The sequence below is a fragment of the Microchirus variegatus genome (genome assembly GCF_963457635.1).
Source record: "Microchirus variegatus genome assembly, chromosome: 17".
Lineage (NCBI taxonomy): Eukaryota > Metazoa > Chordata > Actinopteri > Pleuronectiformes > Soleidae > Microchirus > Microchirus variegatus.
The window spans coordinates 24,113,495-24,131,300 of record NC_139818.1 but is presented as its reverse complement, the minus strand read 5'-3'; the positions used below and the strand labels follow the sequence as shown (position 1 = coordinate 24,131,300).

The window sequence follows — 17,806 nt, the reverse complement described above, 5'->3', positions numbered from 1 at the left end:
TTATAGTAACAATAGTAGAAGTAGTAGTTTTATAGTAATAATAGTCATTTTGCAGTAGTGGCAGGGCGTGATTGTAATGTGCGTGTTGCTGTGGTATCCGTAGTAACCGGTAGAGGGCGCGCCTCTCAGCCAGGATATGACGTCATGGCTCTCAGAGCCGCAGCCTCTCAAACTGTGGGCGTTTTTTTCTTTTCTTTTTTTTTTTTAATCTCAATCTTGACCATCTTGACTCCAAAGTTTTTTTTCCCCTGACCTGGGTGTTGCCTCCCTGGCTTACGACTCTGGAGCTTCCCGGGAGTGTCGCTCGATGACAAAAGAGGACGAGTCAAACCGGAATAGTTTGTGAAACGACGCCATTTTTCTGAACTTAAATTCCTTGTTCCCGTGTATTTTTTTCTGTTTGTGCCATACTTTGAAGGCCACACGGGGCTGGCATTATTTTAGCCGCTGTTAGCTTAGCTAAGCTAACCGATATCAAGCCGCTGTAACGTTGCCAGAGGGAGAGAAGTCCGATGCAGGCCATTAAGTGTGTGGTGGTGGGGGACGGGTGAGTTAAAATGGCTCTTCTTTATTCACTTTTTTTGTCGCTTTAACGACCGGGTTTGGCTCGCACGGCAGCGCTGTAATTGGCAACTCACTCCCGGCTGTGCTCGTTGACCCAGTTAGCAACAGTTGGCTAGGCTCGGCTCGGCTAACATGCTAACGTGAGCGACAGCTGCTGCTGTGGTGTCCCCGCTCCGCAGTCCACCTGGGTCGGGCACATTTGGCTACGTGCTCCGCTGAGGCGTGAGCCAGGTTGCCGTGTCCCCGCAGACACGTTCGGTTAATCCCATTATTATAAAGTTGGGGGTTGAAACTTGAGTTTGTGTTGTGTGTGTGTGAGTGTGTGTGTATAGGTATGAGCGGTATGAGCTAAGTGCTAGGGGTGGGAATCACAGCGATTCCCTCACGGAACGACACACGCTCCACGATGCTAATAATATCGCGGTACAGTGATAATCGATGTAGTGCGAGACAATTCTTGAATGACACATCACAATATCTGTGTAACTATTCACAACATAGGGAACTAAGTGCATAAAGTTTATATATTGAACGTGGGTGGGGCTTTTAATGTAGCTTTTCTCTGATATTACATTACATTATCCCGAAGTAAACTCCCTCTTCAAGTTTCCCTCATTAATTTGAACAGCGCCAACGCGAGGAGACATGAAGTAGCGACGCCCAGCAATATTATTAATTGAAATATCGATATTTTCCCTGGCATATCGAGTATCATTTTGAACAAGGACGGACGCCATTATATCGTTAAATCGATATTATGACCCACCCTTAATATGTGTTATTGTAAGTTGTATGTGTGGTTCAAGTAACTATGTAGATTTAAAGGTTTTTGCATCACTGGTACAAATTATTATTTTAGTACGTTTCAGTTTCACATCTCATCAATAATGCTCTGTACCATTTGTTTATATTACTGTTATTGTTGTAGAAGTGCATGAGTATGTTGTCCAAATGTGTTTTATTGTCATTGACATTTAAACAAATGTATAGCGTTTCCTGGATACACATTTACATAGGGCTGGGCGATATGGCCTCAAATCAATATCACGATATATTGAGCAGCTGACCTCGATAACGATAAATGAACGATAAGTTCAAAGTTGCTAAATGACATCATCGCCTAATTTTCATAATTGTCCATTTGCCTGATATAAGTGTCCCAGTGTCTTTAAGACCCATGAACATACATGTAGCCTGCCTACCTACACACACAGCCAAAAACAACTTTTACTTTGTTTTATGTTTTTCTTTTTCTTTTTAATTATCGAATGTATCGATAACGTCAAAATGACGTCGATGATCGTTGTAAATTTCGATAGCGATAAAATTTTCTATATATCGCCCAGCCCTACATTTACTTAAAACATATTCAACTATCATTTAGTAAATGTAATAAATAGCTGACGCTTTCATAGTTTATTCACCTTTATTATATTATTATTATTATTATTATCACATGGATAAGTGGTTCCCAAAGAATGGGCTGACACCCACAGATTGGAAATGACTTGTTGGCCCATTCAAAGTGATATTAGCATGTACAGATATGGTTGTAATTTAGTCGCTAAATTATAAACAAACATGCTCTCTTTGTGATTGATGGATATGTCACTTTAAAATATATATTCAGATACACACTGAGTTTTTACAACAAATGTAAATATTCAAATCCTCATGTTTTCCAACTTGAGGAAACATGAGGTCATGTTTCATTCAACTGTGTTGAATATTGAAAATGGACGATACAGTCATCTTTGCATTGTACACCATTATCTTTTTTACTGGAATCTCTTCTAAAACCATTATGAAATACTCTTTAGTCGCCGCTGTATGGCTCACCTCTATGGCATAAACACTTAACTTTGTGACGTACGTAATGACAGGTCACAGGTATATTAAGAATGAAAATGTAAGTTTGTTTCCTTGGAGAGAGGAGAGAGAGGTTTCGTCTCACGTGAATTGATAAACCTGTTTGGTGAGACGGGTTATAAATTACAGCGCGATCTGCACGGCTTTAATATCACAGAAGAATAATCGTCTGTAAAAGTAGTAGAATTGAAAACAAATTAAAGTTGATTTGTTGTAATTTACTGTTTACTGTGTCTTTGCAGAGCTGTGGGTAAAACATGTCTGCTCATCAGCTACACCACCAACGCCTTCCCTGGAGAGTACATCCCCACAGTGTAAGAAACACACACACTTTTCACATGAAATGACACATTTGAGTGTTTAAAAAAAACCTGAAAATCTTTAATATTGACCTTCGTTTCCCCACAGCTTCGACAACTACTCTGCCAATGTGATGGTTGATGGGAAACCGGTGAACCTGGGTCTGTGGGATACAGCAGGACAGGAGGACTACGACAGACTCAGGCCTCTGTCCTACCCACAGACGGTATGTACAACATGATTCATCTTTAAATAATCAACTGTATTTACTGCCTTTGCCGTTTATTAACATAACTTGAATAACATATTTCACTGGAAACCAAGGAAAGAAACAAATCTAAATCATTTGCACTGAAAATACGGACAGTTTTCCATAATCGTCTTAAGACAAACTAAAGGATTTCTCCCACCTCACATTCACACTCACTCCAGTAGCAAAACAACTGTCTGTCTCTGTCCACCGTCCATCAGCCAGACAATGTTAGCATGCACTCTCGTGTCCACTCTGCCAGCACTGATTGGGAGAGTTATTCACTGCCCTGTCATTCTCTTAAGAGACCAGAGAGTCAGTGTTGTTGAGCAGAGTAAGAGCCATGTATCCACAGTACCTATACACAGTGTCTGAAGCTGGGCTAAAGGAAGTGAAAGGGAGCTTTTGTTTGCAGTCTTTGTCCTCTTTGCACCAACAGACGTGTCTCTGTGCCAGAGACTCTCACAGGGAGCTGAAAGTAACTGTGTGTTTAGAAAAACCAGCCTAAAGTGCACAGTGAGATTTGTGGCTCTGGTTTAATGACTTTATTTATGGGTTTATTTGACACAGACAATGTACATGGCCTGATGTTGTAATTAGCTCCCTGAAAAACAACTTTAAGTTTCAACTCGTATCTGTGGTGAAACGTTAACCTTTGCTAAAAGACTCTCAGGACTGAAATGCACTTAAACAAAATAATCTGCATCTTTCTTTTATATATAATGTGTTTAATCTGGTATTTAACGCTCTTTCGTCTCTTTTCCCTCCTCAGGACGTGTTCCTGATTTGCTTTTCACTCGTCAGTCCGGCTTCTTTTGAAAACGTCCGTGCCAAGGTGAGAACTCCTTTTACTCTGACTCATAATAGTAATGTTTGTAATGAAAAATGAGGTTTTGTGGTCTGATTGATTGATGGATTTGCACTGTTTGAACCAACTCCCAATGGTTATTTAGTGGGTGAAAATGTATTTGAGAATGTCCTGCTATGACTAAGTGTATGGAGTGTTTTATCTTATTAATGATAGCCTTAGCTTATGATTATTCACTAGCTGTCATTACACAGTTTACATTTATGCTGCAGCTAGTGATTGTATTCAAAATTGATTAATCTGTCTATTATTTACTTAATCCCATGAGAACCAATTTTTACTTTTTAAGTTGTTTGGTGCACAAATGTCGTCAGTTCGATCAGTGTTTCCCAAAACCCAATTTCGTTTTTCTCCACAAACCATCATTTCTTTATCATATTGAGCAAAGATATCATAAAAAATGTGTTTTAATTGTAAAAAAAATTTTGATTTATTTATCAAAATAGTTGATTACTTTAATAATCGATGAATCCTGACAGCCCTTGTCTGCATATCACACGTGTCTGCATCACTTGTCGCTGTTTCTTAGAATCTTAAAGCCTTCTGAAATCAGCCTGTAGGGGGCGTTACCCGGATTTCAGTATATCGTCATCTTTCTATCTAAAAAAAAAAGAATCCAAAACTGATTATGAATGAGTTTTTGTTTGACACGTGACCAAGAGGCCGTCCACAACCTTTTGTCTTATCCAAAGTTTGAAAATAAACAGTCTAGGTCTAGTTAATTTTCAATGTGGAACATTTTCTTGTCATATCCTTTTCTTTAAAAAAAAAAAAAAAAAAAATTAAATTAAAAGTATTGATTGGTTCAGTGTTGGAGAAAGTTTCACTTCAGAGTTCCTTAAGAGCCACATCATGCTGGAGTTGGACAGCAACCAGGAAACTGAGAAACAAATCCATTCTTTTGGCAACACACCCACATTCCACACGGTCTTCCGCGTTATATCCATCTGTTTCCTGCTGCCGCACACACACACACACACACACACTCTGACCCTGTCCTCCTCTTCTTCCTCCTCCTCTTTCTGCAGTGGTATCCTGAGGTGAGACACCACTGCCCCAACACGCCCATCATCCTGGTGGGCACCAAGCTGGACCTGAGAGACGACAAGGACACCATCGAGAAGCTCAGGGAAAAGAAGCTGGCCCCCATCACCTACCCTCAGGGTCTGGCCATGGCCAAAGAAATAAGTACGTTCAAGCTCATTCACGTATTATTATTATTATTATTATTATTGTTTTTAAACGATAGTGTCATCTGTTTTAAGTTGTGAGCTTAAAGAGCCATTTGGAAAAATTGTATTTCTGACATTTTACCTGAACTATTTGAACTCGCAACTGGAATATCTGAGAACAGTAATGGTACCAAAATAACCGACCTCAACTGTTAACATTCTTTAGTACCCTTTACTTTACTAGAACCACAGTCATAGTACGGTACATTATGGGCGGAGCTAGACCAACGACAGTCAGCTGATTGGGTAACAGAAAAGCGTTGCTCCCTCTGTCCCTCAGTGTGTTTTCATACAAAGTTTGACGTCTTGTTGAGACAAACGACCACAAGCTGCATCGTTGTTGTCTGTTTTGTATGGTTGTCCGTTGTGTTGTCTTTTGTACGTTTGTCCGTCGTGTTGTCTTTTCTACGGTTGTCTGTTGCTTCATGTTGATGTTGTCTGTTGTGTTGTTGTCCTTTTGTACGGTTGTTCGTTGTGTCGCATTCACTTTCGTCGTGAAACTACACATCTCGTTGACACGACCATGGGGCCCAGCACATGCCCCGTCTCCTGTTCTCAGTCGAAGTACAGCCCTGACCGAGGGCTTTCCTGTTCCAAACTGTACCATACTAAACCATGATGGACACATGGCTGTACTGGCTAACGCCTAACAAGTGTGATTTTTACAAGTTTGTTTCAAGAACTTTTTTGTGTCACTCGTGACTGAACTTCTTGCTCACTATGATCCTGTCACTAAAAACTCTCTTCCTCCTCCTCCTCCTCCTCCTCCTCCTCTCACCTCCAGGTGCAGTGAAGTATCAGGAGTGCTCAGCTTTGACACAGCGCGGCCTTAAGACAGTGTTCGACGAAGCCATCCGGGCGGTGCTGTGCCCTCTGCCCATGAAGAAGAAGGGCAAGAGGTGCAAGTTACTGTAAAGGAAGGAGGTTGACGGAGGAAAAAGAGCCGCAAAAAGTTTAAAAAATAAATAAGTCAACGGTTTCAGTCGGAACTTTCCTACTCAGAGGGGGAGGGGGGGAGGTAGATGATGGTATTTGGGTTCCCTAAATATCTGCACACTTCATGCTTTACAGAGAGAAGCTCTGGTCGATCAGACTTCCACCTGAAAGAAAGAACTGCACGGATTAAAGCAGACTACGAGGCTACGTTCAGATTACCAGGCAGATTTATTTTTTAACACTTAAATAAGAATCCGCGCCGAGTGTTGACGTCATCGACCTGCGCCACAGAATCATGGGAAAATCAAAGAAAAACCAGAGGAGAGCGCCGCCGTCGTCTAACGCTAAATCTCGCCTCCGCTAATCCGCCCGGCGACGACGACTTCTGTTTTGAGTTTCCTCTCCTGGGATCAACAAAGGTACATTCCATCTTATCTTTTCCCGCCGCAACACTACGTGGTCGCTTTTGTCCGTCGTCGTTAACCGACGCATGCAAGAAAGGTTTTCAATCTGCTGTGGTAATCTGAACGTAGTCCCCCAAGTGTCTGTCTGGTCCTTTCAGATTGACAGGAAACACACAATAACTTTGCTACAGCCTTTTTTGGGAGGGGGCCAGGGATTTTTTTTTTGACATCGTGTCATTTATCGCAAAGAAACACTACTTTAAAAATGAGAAATAAATAAATAATCGTGATTTTATCGTAGATTTTACTCTAAAAGACAAACTGAAGGTGGTCTTGCACTGCGCTCTTTCCCTCACTCACACAAAAGATTCCTGCTGCCTTGATTCAAATTTAAAACTTTCTCTCTTTTTTTTTTAGAAGCTCAAATTTCTTCTATTTTTTATCGTCAGCTGTTGTTTTGTTTACACGAGTCATCGTCGCTCCATGAACACTAATCCTCCATCGATGCAGTCACGGAGAAACGTAATAACACTTTAAAATCACTGAAATGACTTGTTTTGCTGCAGCTGATGACTAAAATAAATAAATATCTGATAGTTAAACTGTATAACAGGTAGTTATTATTATTATTATTATTATTATCGCTCTTTTATTTTGTTCCTAGACGCTTTCAAGATTAATCACTTTCTCGTGCTTTTTTTTGTCACTGTTTTAAATGAATACACAGTGTTTTATGACTGTTGTTGTTTTAGAGATTTATTATACCCTTCATTTCAAATTTTTACTCTTTATTTTTCTTTCCTCTTTAAAAACAAAAAAGTGCTTTGAATAATCAGGCATTTTATTCAGTATGTGCTCCTTTATTAACAGTATATGTAACCAGTTAATAATTATTACACCACCCTCTCATCTGTTACTGTTTTCTGAAGTCTGTGAGCCAGTGTCTGAGCGGTTAGAAACTCATTTGTACAATATGACCTTGAGCAGCGACAGTGGATTTTTTTTTTTTTTTTTTAAATGAGCGGTGATCAAAAAAATGGCTTCGGTGCTCGGGGAGGACGTTTGGGCGGTGGGGGGGGAATCACTGTAAATCTGGACTCATGTTTATCAGTGTTTTTTTTCGACAGCACGGAGGAAGTGCATACACCAATTACCTGCTAAATGTGGTTTCATTTTCATAAAGTAATATGCTGATTTTTTTTTTTTTTTTTTTAAACAAAATAAATTCATTGAAAATTCTCCTTATTTCTTTTAATCTTCTGCCAAAACTTAAATAGGCTACAAATATTTATATTATTTCATGTACATGTAAAATGTAGTGCATAGCCTTCAACACGAGTAACAATTTACAATGTATTAAAATTAACAAACTAACATTGTGTATAAGTGTGTCTTAAAATGTATCGCACTTTTTTTTTTTACAGCAATTTGTAACTTAAAAATATTTATTTATATTTACAGCCCACCTGCAGTACCGTCGCAGGTCACCAGGGGGCTTCCACAACATTTGCCAAAGTGACACTAACATTTAGCCAAATTGTGAGATTCGTTGCTTACGTTTCAACTTGGAATCATTACTGCCCCCTTGTGGACGTCTGAGTTGTTCACGCAACACTGTGGTTCTGGTTTAAACCTGAATTTTCTCCCTCGTGACAAACTTTTCCTGTAGCGTTCCTCGTTCAGATTGTGTCCAGGAAGCTAGTTGGTCAGGATTAGCGCGCGGTTTCAGTATCCGACAATCGTGAGAAGCACAAATCGTGAAGTAGTTTTATCATTCGTCGTATGAATCGTAGAAAAACTTTGTCATGGGTGATTCTTGGTGTTTTCAGCCACAGTGCTAAGTTTTCTAGTCCGGTTTAATAGCACTGACGCCTTAATCCTGTCCAACTAATGTGACCTAGTGGTCAAACGGAGAAGTGCAGCGTAAAGAAGGGCAGATCCACGCGGCGATTATTTTGAATAAACAGGAAATTTATTAGTCACAATTTAACACGAGGCAAATTCAAACATGACGTGTCGATAATTATAAAAATGATGTTGTATGGGAAGACAAAGGTGTAAGCTAACATGAGCAAACATGCTAGCATGAGGCAGTCACAAAAACTGAGGTCAAAGGTTACCTTGTGGTTTTACTCATTAGTCACAATCTTAACACAAGTCAAACATAAGTAGTCAATAATTAAACAAACTAAACGTTAGTGTGAGGACAAACTTGCAAGCTAACCAAAGCTAACGTGAGCAAAGGCCTGTAAACACAGGTGATCACAGTCCCGTTCGTTAAAGCACCTGATGTTACCTGAAACGTGTGTTGTAGTTTAGTTCTTAATCTCATTTTATTGTCGTTTTAAAGTGCACTATGTTTATATTATTATATAAATCCTCGCAGCTGAATCTATGATCATTCATTCTTATGTTATCACAGTTATGCAGTGGCTTCAAGAAGCAGCTGATATTAGCGTCCACCACGTTGTGCTTTCCATTGATCGAACACAACCTTTGCAGATACTGCGTCCTCGACTCCCATTCCTGGTTTTGAAAGAAAACAAATCAATTCACTTCTAAAGAGAAACCCATAAAAAACCATGTTAAATGTACTGAGCTGGAAATGTTGCACATTACGTTCCTGTACGATATGGATTTATAGATCTGGACGACTCTTACCAAGGGATTTGAACACGGTCGTCTTCTGTCTCTGTGCAGCTTTAGTCCCGTTAATAACTTCTCCGAGCTCTGCAAACACCTCCGCCTGAAAACAATCACACACACACACATATATGTACATATATGTATATGTATATATACATATATGTGTGTGTGTGTGTGTGTATATGTATATATATGTGTATATGTATATATACATATATATATGTATGTATATATACGTATGTATATATATATATATATACATACATATATAAATAAATAATACAAATAATATACAAATAATAAATAAATATGTATATATACATGTATATATAAACATATATATATGTTTATATATATACATATATATATACGTATATATAAACATATATACGTATATATGTGTATATATATATACATATATATATTCTGCACAATTCATAGATATATTATACAATATATATATCGATTATATATATGTATGTATATTATATATACATATATATACGTATATGTATATATATACATACATATATATGTATGTATATATATACATACATATATATAATGGATATATATATTGTATAATATATCTATGAATTGTGCAGAATGTTGAGTTTTCTTTATAGTCTGAATTGACCGACTGACCCCTGAGAGGATGACGTCCCCAGACTCCTCCATGGCTCCTCCTCTACTGTCCACGTAGACGACGGCCTCCTTCATCAAGGCGTCGTCCAGTTCCCTCCAGTCCGGTCTGCAGGCTCCCACTGCTGCTCGGCAACAAGAGGAAGGAAAACCGTGTGTCGTGACAGGGTTTTTATTTGCTGACTGAGTCACAGCATCCACTCAGGACATCACATGAGGTGTGTGTGTGTGTGTGTGTGTGTACGGTGTGTGTTCTTGTACTTGCATACTGAGGACCAGTGAGGGTTTTTAACCAACAAAGTGAGGTCATTTTTACAGAGTGAGGACATTTTGGCCGGTCCTCACTTTGTTTTCAATGAAATCACTTCCCTAGGTTGCTATAACATGCTATTCTCAATTTGTCCAAATTTGATTTCCACATTTTGACGTTTTTGTCAAATTTTGGACCAAAAATTTTGGGTCAAATTTTTTTTGTCAAATTTTGGACCAAAATGTTTTTTGTCAAATTTTGGACCAACATTTTTTTGTCAAATTTTGGGCCATTTTTTTTGTCAAATTTTGGACCAATTTTTGTTTGTCAAATTTTGGACCAACTTTTTTTTGTCAAATTTTGGACCAATCTTTTTTGTCAAATTTTGGACCAAATTTTTTTTTGTCAAATTTTGGACCAATTTTTCTTTTGTCAAATTTTGGACCAATTTTTTTTTTGTCAAATTTTGGACCAACATTTTTTTAGTCAAATTTTGGACCAACATTTTTTTAGTCAAATTTTGGACCAACATTTTTTTGTCAAAGATTTGTTAAAATTTTGAACGACATAGTATAAGTATGATGTTTTTGTCAAATTTTGGACCAAAATCTTTTTTGTCAAATTTAAAAAAAAAAAATTTGGACGACATGTTTTTGTAAAATTTTGGACCAAAAAATAATTTAAAAAATTATGTTTTCCAGCCCTTTTTGCTCTGGGGCTCCACCTGCAGACATGTTATGGTACTGCAACCAGTAGTTCTTTATAGATGTCATTCATGAAGTAGATATTTGTAATTGTGTTGATTTATAAAGTGGAAATGCTGGTCCTCACTTTGTCAACAACGCAGTCCTCAGTATGAAGCAAGTACAAGAATGTGTGTGTGTGTGTGGACAAGAGACTGTGGTCTTGTGTTCAGGATTTACTGTGCAATGACTTTGTTTTGGTCGGCAAAAACAGTATGAATAAAATTTAATTAACATAAGAAACTTTTAAAAATGTTTTAAAGGTGCATTATGTAATAAATGATAAAATCCTCCTAATATGTCACAGAGACTCAGGAATAATGTTCATATAACAAACTGAACTCACCAACAACAACAGTACAGACAAAATATTTGCAATAAAAAATATATTTTGCAGACTGCAAATCATGTTTATGTTTTGAAATCATGTTTTGGCGTCATGTGGCGCTGATTAACGGCTACTATTGGTTTTCGTCTCCCAAACCACCTTCAAGTTGGTTCCTAGCATGTTTTCCTATGAAAATAAATTCTTTAAAAATGTATTTCCCACCTGCTACGTGGGCTCCAGGTTTGACCCACTGACCGAGCAGCACCGGCTCAGTGCTCCTGGTCACCGTGACGATGGCGTCCGCTCCCTTCACCGCCTCCTCCACCGACTCGCACACCGTCACAGGACCGCGGACCGAGCTGCTGAAGATCTGCGCTCTCTCTCTGGACCTGCCCCACACACGCACCTGAGGTGAGGAATCATGCGTCGTTAGAACTACACAAATAACCTGATAATGTGTGTTTTTTATCTGTATTTATCTGTATTTACCTCTTTAAAGGAGAACAATTCGGTGAAGACGTCGTAATGACTCAGAGCCTGTTTGCCCGTCCCTAAGATGGTCAGCACCTCTGCATCTGGACGCATCAACAGCTGCACGACAAACACATTTAAAGGATCAATAACGTCACATTTTGGAGACATTGTAAAGGAATAATCCAGTACCTTGGCAGAGATCGCAGAGACGGCGGCTGTTCTCATGCCTGTGATGGCCTCGCCGTCCATGAACTGCAGGTTAGACAACAAAAAAGTCATCAATCTGACCCTTTTTTAAAAAAATGTTTGACGTAGATGTAGTTTTCTTCGTAATCCAGCAGGTGGCGGTGTTGAGTTATACATGGCTAGTTTAAGCCTATTTCGGTTATCGATTGCTAAAAGATGTATTCATTTGACGTGAAAAGAAAACGTATATGTATATGAATGGGACATTTTGGTACTTTAGGTGCTGAGTGACACGAGACAAAATATAATACTGCAAAAATATCTTATTATCATGTAATATATGGAAAATATAGCAACTGTTGTATTTTTTTTAATGTTAAAATGTGTGTAATTGCATTTGAAAACTGGCATTTAATGGGTTTAAATGTTATTTATATATATACATATACGTACATATACTGTATATATGTATATATATATATATATATGTGTGTTTATATATATACACATATATAAATACATATATGTACATATATGTATTTACATATATGTATGTATATATACATATACGTGTATATATACATATATACGTGTATATATACATATACGTATATATGTATGTATATATACACATATATATGTACATATATACAAACATATATATGTACATATATACATATATATTTACGTATACATATATATACACATATACATATATATTTACGTATACATATATATACACACATATATATATATATACACACATATATATATATATATATATATATAATATATATAGTAAAGACAAAAATATATATTTGTTATAATATATAAACATTTTTGAGGGAGTGCACATTTTTGGCCTTAAGGTAAAGAGTGTCACTTTTTCTTTCTCACTCACAGCCTTTGCGTTACCGTACTCAGGATCCAGCAGCACCACCGTGGCCTGAGTGGCCGGTAAAGTGGAACCAGGCTCTCTGTTGTAGAAACACACCATCTTTGTGCTCAGGATGCCTTCGTTCTCCATGTAGGCCGGCATCAGCCCCATGAACCTGGAACGTGGAACACAAGGTCAGACAGAATCAGACTTTTAAAGCCTTTTTAAAGCCACAGTCGGGGCGTACCACCAGGCCTTTGAGAACCATGAGTTCTGGATGATGGGAGGTTCGACTCATAGTTTAGAGTCAACCTGGGATTGGCACCGACCCTCAGATAATAAACCAATGGATGATGAATGAATGAATGAATGAATAAATAAATGAATATACGACCTGCTCAGGAAACACTAGCTGACAGACGCACAGAATATGTTGCTCAGTCCATGCAACAGATACGTGTCACAACGTCTCTATTTAACCTCCTCTGTTAGAGTAAACGTGTGAACATCTGTCTTCTATGATTAGGATCTTTGATTAAATATTTCAGTCCCCACAGACTAATGTGAAAATGTACAGATGACTCAGCATTTTCTCTGCCGTCCCTTTGTTCCACTTGTAATGTCTCCCTCTGCAAACTGACAGTGGACTGACCCGTATTACCCCGGAATTAGTTTGTTCCAGTTAAATCGGACTTCCAACATTTAAAGGTGCATTATGTAATAAATGATAAAATCCTCCTTATATGTCACAGAGACTCAGGAATAATGTTCATAAAACAAACTGAACTCACCAACAACAACAGTACAGACAAAATATTTACATTAAAAAAATATATTTTGCAGACTGCAAATCATGTTTATGCTTTGAATTCATGTTTTGGCATCATGTGGCGCCACCTACCGCCGTCTACCAATCACTGCAGTCAGTAGAGTCTCAGATGCCGAGTTTTGACCACATTCTTACATATGGCGCCTTTAAGTTAACTTGTTTTTTTAAAACCAGTTTCTCTGCTTTTATTTTATTTGGTAACAAAGATCATAAGTGGAGTAAAAGTTGTTAGAAATATAAATAAAGTACACATACGTGAATACTTAAGCACGGAAACAAAGTATTTGTACTTTGTTGCGCTACAACACTGCATGGCGTGCACAGTAAGTACCTCATGCATGAACTAGTCCTTTAAAGTGTATGTCCAGGAGACACAGGTACAATAAAGTGCATTTTTATAATTGAAAAAAAATTGCACTTTGAATGAGTTTCAATGGGACATTTTTGCACTTAACGCTATGAGTGTACACAGTGTATTTGAGCCATACTGTAGGAAGTATTTGTACATTACAACACTGCATGGAACTGCACAATAAGTACAGCATACAACCCCCACCCCCTACCACCACCACCCTGAGCCTACCCGCGGTGTTTGCGCAGCGGCACTGCGGTGCGCACAGGCTGCACAACTTCATCTGCGTCTCCTGCGGAGAATTTAGCCAGAGCTTGTTCCAAACGCGGGATAAGCGCGCTGTAAGTGAGCAGCTGCTCCACCTCAGAACCCCACAGGAGAACCGGAGGCTCCGCCATGACACGAGCCAGACAAGAGAGGTGGAACACGGAGAGAGTCCAAAGGTCGATCGGCAGAGAGAGAGAGAGAGAGAGAGAGAGGTAGAGAGAGAGAGAGGAGAGGGAGGAGAGAGGAGAGAGAGGAGGAACTGGATCTTTAAGTGACACAAAACTTTAAAGTAGACTGAAGTCATCACTCAGGAATCAAGTCCTAACCGGTTTTAAAACAAATGAAATATTTTTATTTGATTTAAAACAAGTAAGTTCTAAAAATTTGCTTATTTTAAAGAAACAATAACAAAAATATTGTACGTCATACTTTTTTTCGCCTACATTAGAATAAAAAATAATAATAATAAAAAAATAAAAATAAATAAGTGAGTGGAAAAAAACATTCAGCAAAAAAATCCAGCAAATTCTGAAATTAAAATCAGAATTCTGAGATCAAGAGAAAAGTCCAAATTATGCGACTAAAACAAGTCAGAATTCTGAGAAAAAAATTTAAGAATTCTGAGATTGAAGTTAGAATTCTGAGAAAAAAATTTAAGAATTCTGAGATTAAAGTCAGAATTCTGAGGAAAATGTTTAAGAATTCTGAGATGAAGAGAAAAGTCCAAATTCTGCGACTAAAACAAGTCAGAATTCTGAGATTAAAGTCCAAAAGTCCAAGTGCAGAGTTTAAGAGCCAAGTCAGAATTAATGTGGTTTCTTTTATTTATTTATTTCAAAAATATTTTTTTTTTTACATGTGGCCTTAATACTATTGTTATCAAATAAGATGTTTACCCTTTTAATTAATTCTAGAAAATAATTTACAGATTAATTGATTATGAAAAAAATTGCCGTCCTATTCTTGTGTATTGTGTAGCCCCATGCATATATAATACATATATATACACATATATGTACATTCTTTCATTCATGTAATAATAGTACAATATATGCCTATTTCGTTTTTGGTATAGTGACATGTATTAGATACACATATAATACACTGTTTATGTAAAAAGAGGTAAACATACAGGGTATATATTTATATTATTGTTTAATTTTTTTCCCTTTAATACTTTGCTGCTGTGACACAAGAACTCACCAGTTTTGGTTCTAAAATGTTTCTTATCATTTATAATCAAAATGCGTGAAAAACAACTTTTCAGAATAAAGTGTAGATAAAGTAGATAAATGATGGGCGTCATGAAGACTTTGCAGACAACAGATATTAAATGTGTTATGTTGGAGACAAAAAGCAACAATTGGGAGAAAAATGTCCAACATCCAAACGTTTTTTATGAACACGAACCCTCATGTGGACGATAAAGTGGTAGAAAATGGACGTTTGTCTTATTTCCAGTTTGAAAGCATAAAGTTCACTGGCACAGCACTAACATGTTAAGCAAATAGATTTAATACAAATCCTTAAAAATGGAAACAGCATTGTTTACCATGTTGTTGCCCTGGAAACTATCTTGATTTTTTTAATCCTATGGGAGTCACTAAAATTAAACTTAGTGCTTAAAGAGATGAGAAACGACAGGTTTTTGTTATATATAAAAAGTTTATTTTGAATCAAATGATTTCATTGCAAACAGAAATAAACATGTCCTAAAAATTAAAACAGCTTTTTTACTTATTTTCCTTGCAAAAAAACCAACAAAAAACCAAAACTGTTTCTCATCAAACAGAACATAGAATTATTTTTTCAAAATGGAATCCGTCTTCGTCAGCGCAGCAGGAACTCACACCAGCAGTCTCTCGATGGCCATCTGCACGGACTGAATCTGCGGCTTGAGCTGAGACCCCTCCTTTATGGTGACGGAGGTAGCGATGACGGGGCGCGACACCCCGCAGGCCCGGCCCAGGGCCTGCTTGGACCGGACAAACACGTACGGCACGTTCTTGTCCTCGCAGAGCAGCGGCAGGTGGAGGATGATCTCCAGGGGCTCGGCGTCCGCCGCCATCACGATGAACTCGGAGATGCCTCTGTTCAGGGTTTTGGTGGCTGGAGAAGAGCGAGAGGACAATTTAACAACATTATATTACAAACGACAAAGCAGCATGTTGATGCACTGCTGAATTTAATAGTGCAGAACATTTTGATTCAGCACACCAAAACTTCTCGATTCTGAAGTTGGGGTTTACTTTTTGAGAAAAATTACCATTTAAAACTACTTTTATTTGTGGACAAAACAAGGGGACATTTTAGTGCAGTGTTTACATTTAAGAAACGGAAAAAATTATCGTTATCTATATTGGCAGAGCCGTTTCTTGCTATATGCAGACTATGCAGCTGCATAGGGTCCTGCAGCCACCAGGGGGCCCCCAAACTGCAAGTTCAGACTGATATTTTCAAGAATTAAAAGTACCCGTCTTTATTTATATGTATTGAAAATTGGTGCAATAACATGGATGCTGGTCCATTATTTATTTATATACAAGTATGTTTAGTTTTTTACTGTTTTTGAATGGTGGGTTAAAAGTGTTTTATGTTATGCCACCTTAACGTTTATATTTAACATTTTTTAAAATGTAACAACCTGCTGCATCGTCACAGTATATATGAAAAAATTAGTAATCTCTACCATGAGTATGAAAAAATAAGGGCCCCCAAATAGTATCTCGTGTAGGGCCCCCAAACAGCTAGAAACGGCCCTGATTATTGGTCTGATATGTTGGATACTGAGGCTGCAACTAACAATCATTTTCATAATCGATTATCTTCCAGATTAATCGAGAAATGGTTTAATCCACAAGTCGTTCATTCATCTAGGAACCCCAACAAAATCTTGAGAACTAGCTCTCGATTATCAAAACACCTGCCGATTAATTTAATGAAGATTTAAAAAAAAAAAAAAAACAATTTCCCCATTATTTGACCATCCCTAACCATTATTAACGGACTCATCTCTTGTTAGAAAATAACCTAAATAACTGTCGGTTACCCTCGTTCGCTCCCTTCCTCAGCTGCTTGTAGTTGGACGCTTGTTGCACCAGGTCCAGGATGGTTTTGGTGAGCGTGGCGTCGGCCAGCGGGTAGGCCTTCGGGTTCACCTGAGCTTCAGTCTGAGCACGAAAACACACAACAAACATGTCAACATCATCAACCAAACACTTAATAAATGTTGGAAAAGAAAAACGCAGCGTTAATTCGGTTCTTTTTTAAAAAAAAGTTGATTCGCTGCGCAGTCTTTAGCTTGCTAACAGTGAGCTAGCCGGTTAGCCGGTGTTCAGAACTCACCATTGTGAGCTGTGTTGTGCTGTTTCCGGCCCTCTCGGCGAAAAGCTTCACGGAGGTTCTTCTTCTTTCTTCAGCGAGGTTTGAAAAGCGCAAGAAAATTAGACTTTTTAAATCTCTTTTTAACTCTAAAGTTATAGTTCGTTTATCAGAGTCTCGTTGGGAGAGAGAGAGAGAGCTGTGGAGCACGCAGCGAGTCCAAAACGTTTGTAACACGTGGGAGGTTCTGCGCATGCGCAGTCAGTGGGCGGGACGACTGCTCAAAAACAACCGGAAATACAACTTAACCACTCCCCCTTCAAACTACATAAATATATATTTATATATATATATATTAATTTAAATTTAAAATAAAAACTACGGGCATTTAATCAGATAATAAATCAGATAAAGGCATAATATTTGCAATAATAAATAATAAATGCAAATATATATACTGAATCTGAC

The 17,806-nt window shown here is 37.9% G+C and overlaps 3 protein-coding genes across 3 annotated transcripts; 1 reads left to right on the top strand and 2 right to left on the bottom strand.

Annotated features, from left to right (window-relative positions):
• Positions 1–223: 223 nt before the first annotated feature.
• LOC310939193 (ras-related C3 botulinum toxin substrate 1-like) lies at positions 224–7,527 on the top strand. The gene is made up of 6 exons (XM_083903873.1): positions 224–547; positions 2,676–2,747; positions 2,842–2,959; positions 3,756–3,818; positions 4,880–5,039; positions 5,868–7,527. Exons 1-6 carry the CDS (start codon positions 513–515, stop codon positions 5,996–5,998), a joined length of 579 nt encoding a protein of 192 aa, XP_083759999.1. The 5' UTR covers positions 224–512; the 3' UTR covers positions 5,999–7,527.
• Positions 7,528–8,406: 879 nt separating this feature from the next.
• Positions 8,407–14,148, bottom strand: crym (crystallin, mu; the record flags this gene model as incomplete). Its single annotated transcript, XM_083904139.1, has 8 exons — positions 8,407–8,949; positions 9,085–9,169; positions 9,715–9,836; positions 11,255–11,438; positions 11,522–11,623; positions 11,696–11,758; positions 12,594–12,744; positions 13,982–14,148. The coding sequence occupies 8 exons, from the start codon at positions 14,146–14,148 to the stop codon at positions 8,876–8,878; spliced, it is 948 nt and encodes a 315-aa protein (XP_083760265.1). The 3' UTR covers positions 8,407–8,875.
• A 1,525-nt stretch (positions 14,149–15,673) lies between these two features.
• LOC310938971 (NHP2-like protein 1) lies at positions 15,674–17,550 on the bottom strand. Its single transcript, XM_083903627.1, has 3 exons — positions 17,363–17,550; positions 17,067–17,187; positions 15,674–16,126 (listed from the first exon to the last, which is right to left on the bottom strand). Exons 1-3 carry the CDS (start codon positions 17,363–17,365, stop codon positions 15,864–15,866), a joined length of 387 nt encoding a protein of 128 aa, XP_083759753.1. The 5' UTR covers positions 17,366–17,550; the 3' UTR covers positions 15,674–15,863.
• Positions 17,551–17,806: the final 256 nt, after the last annotated feature.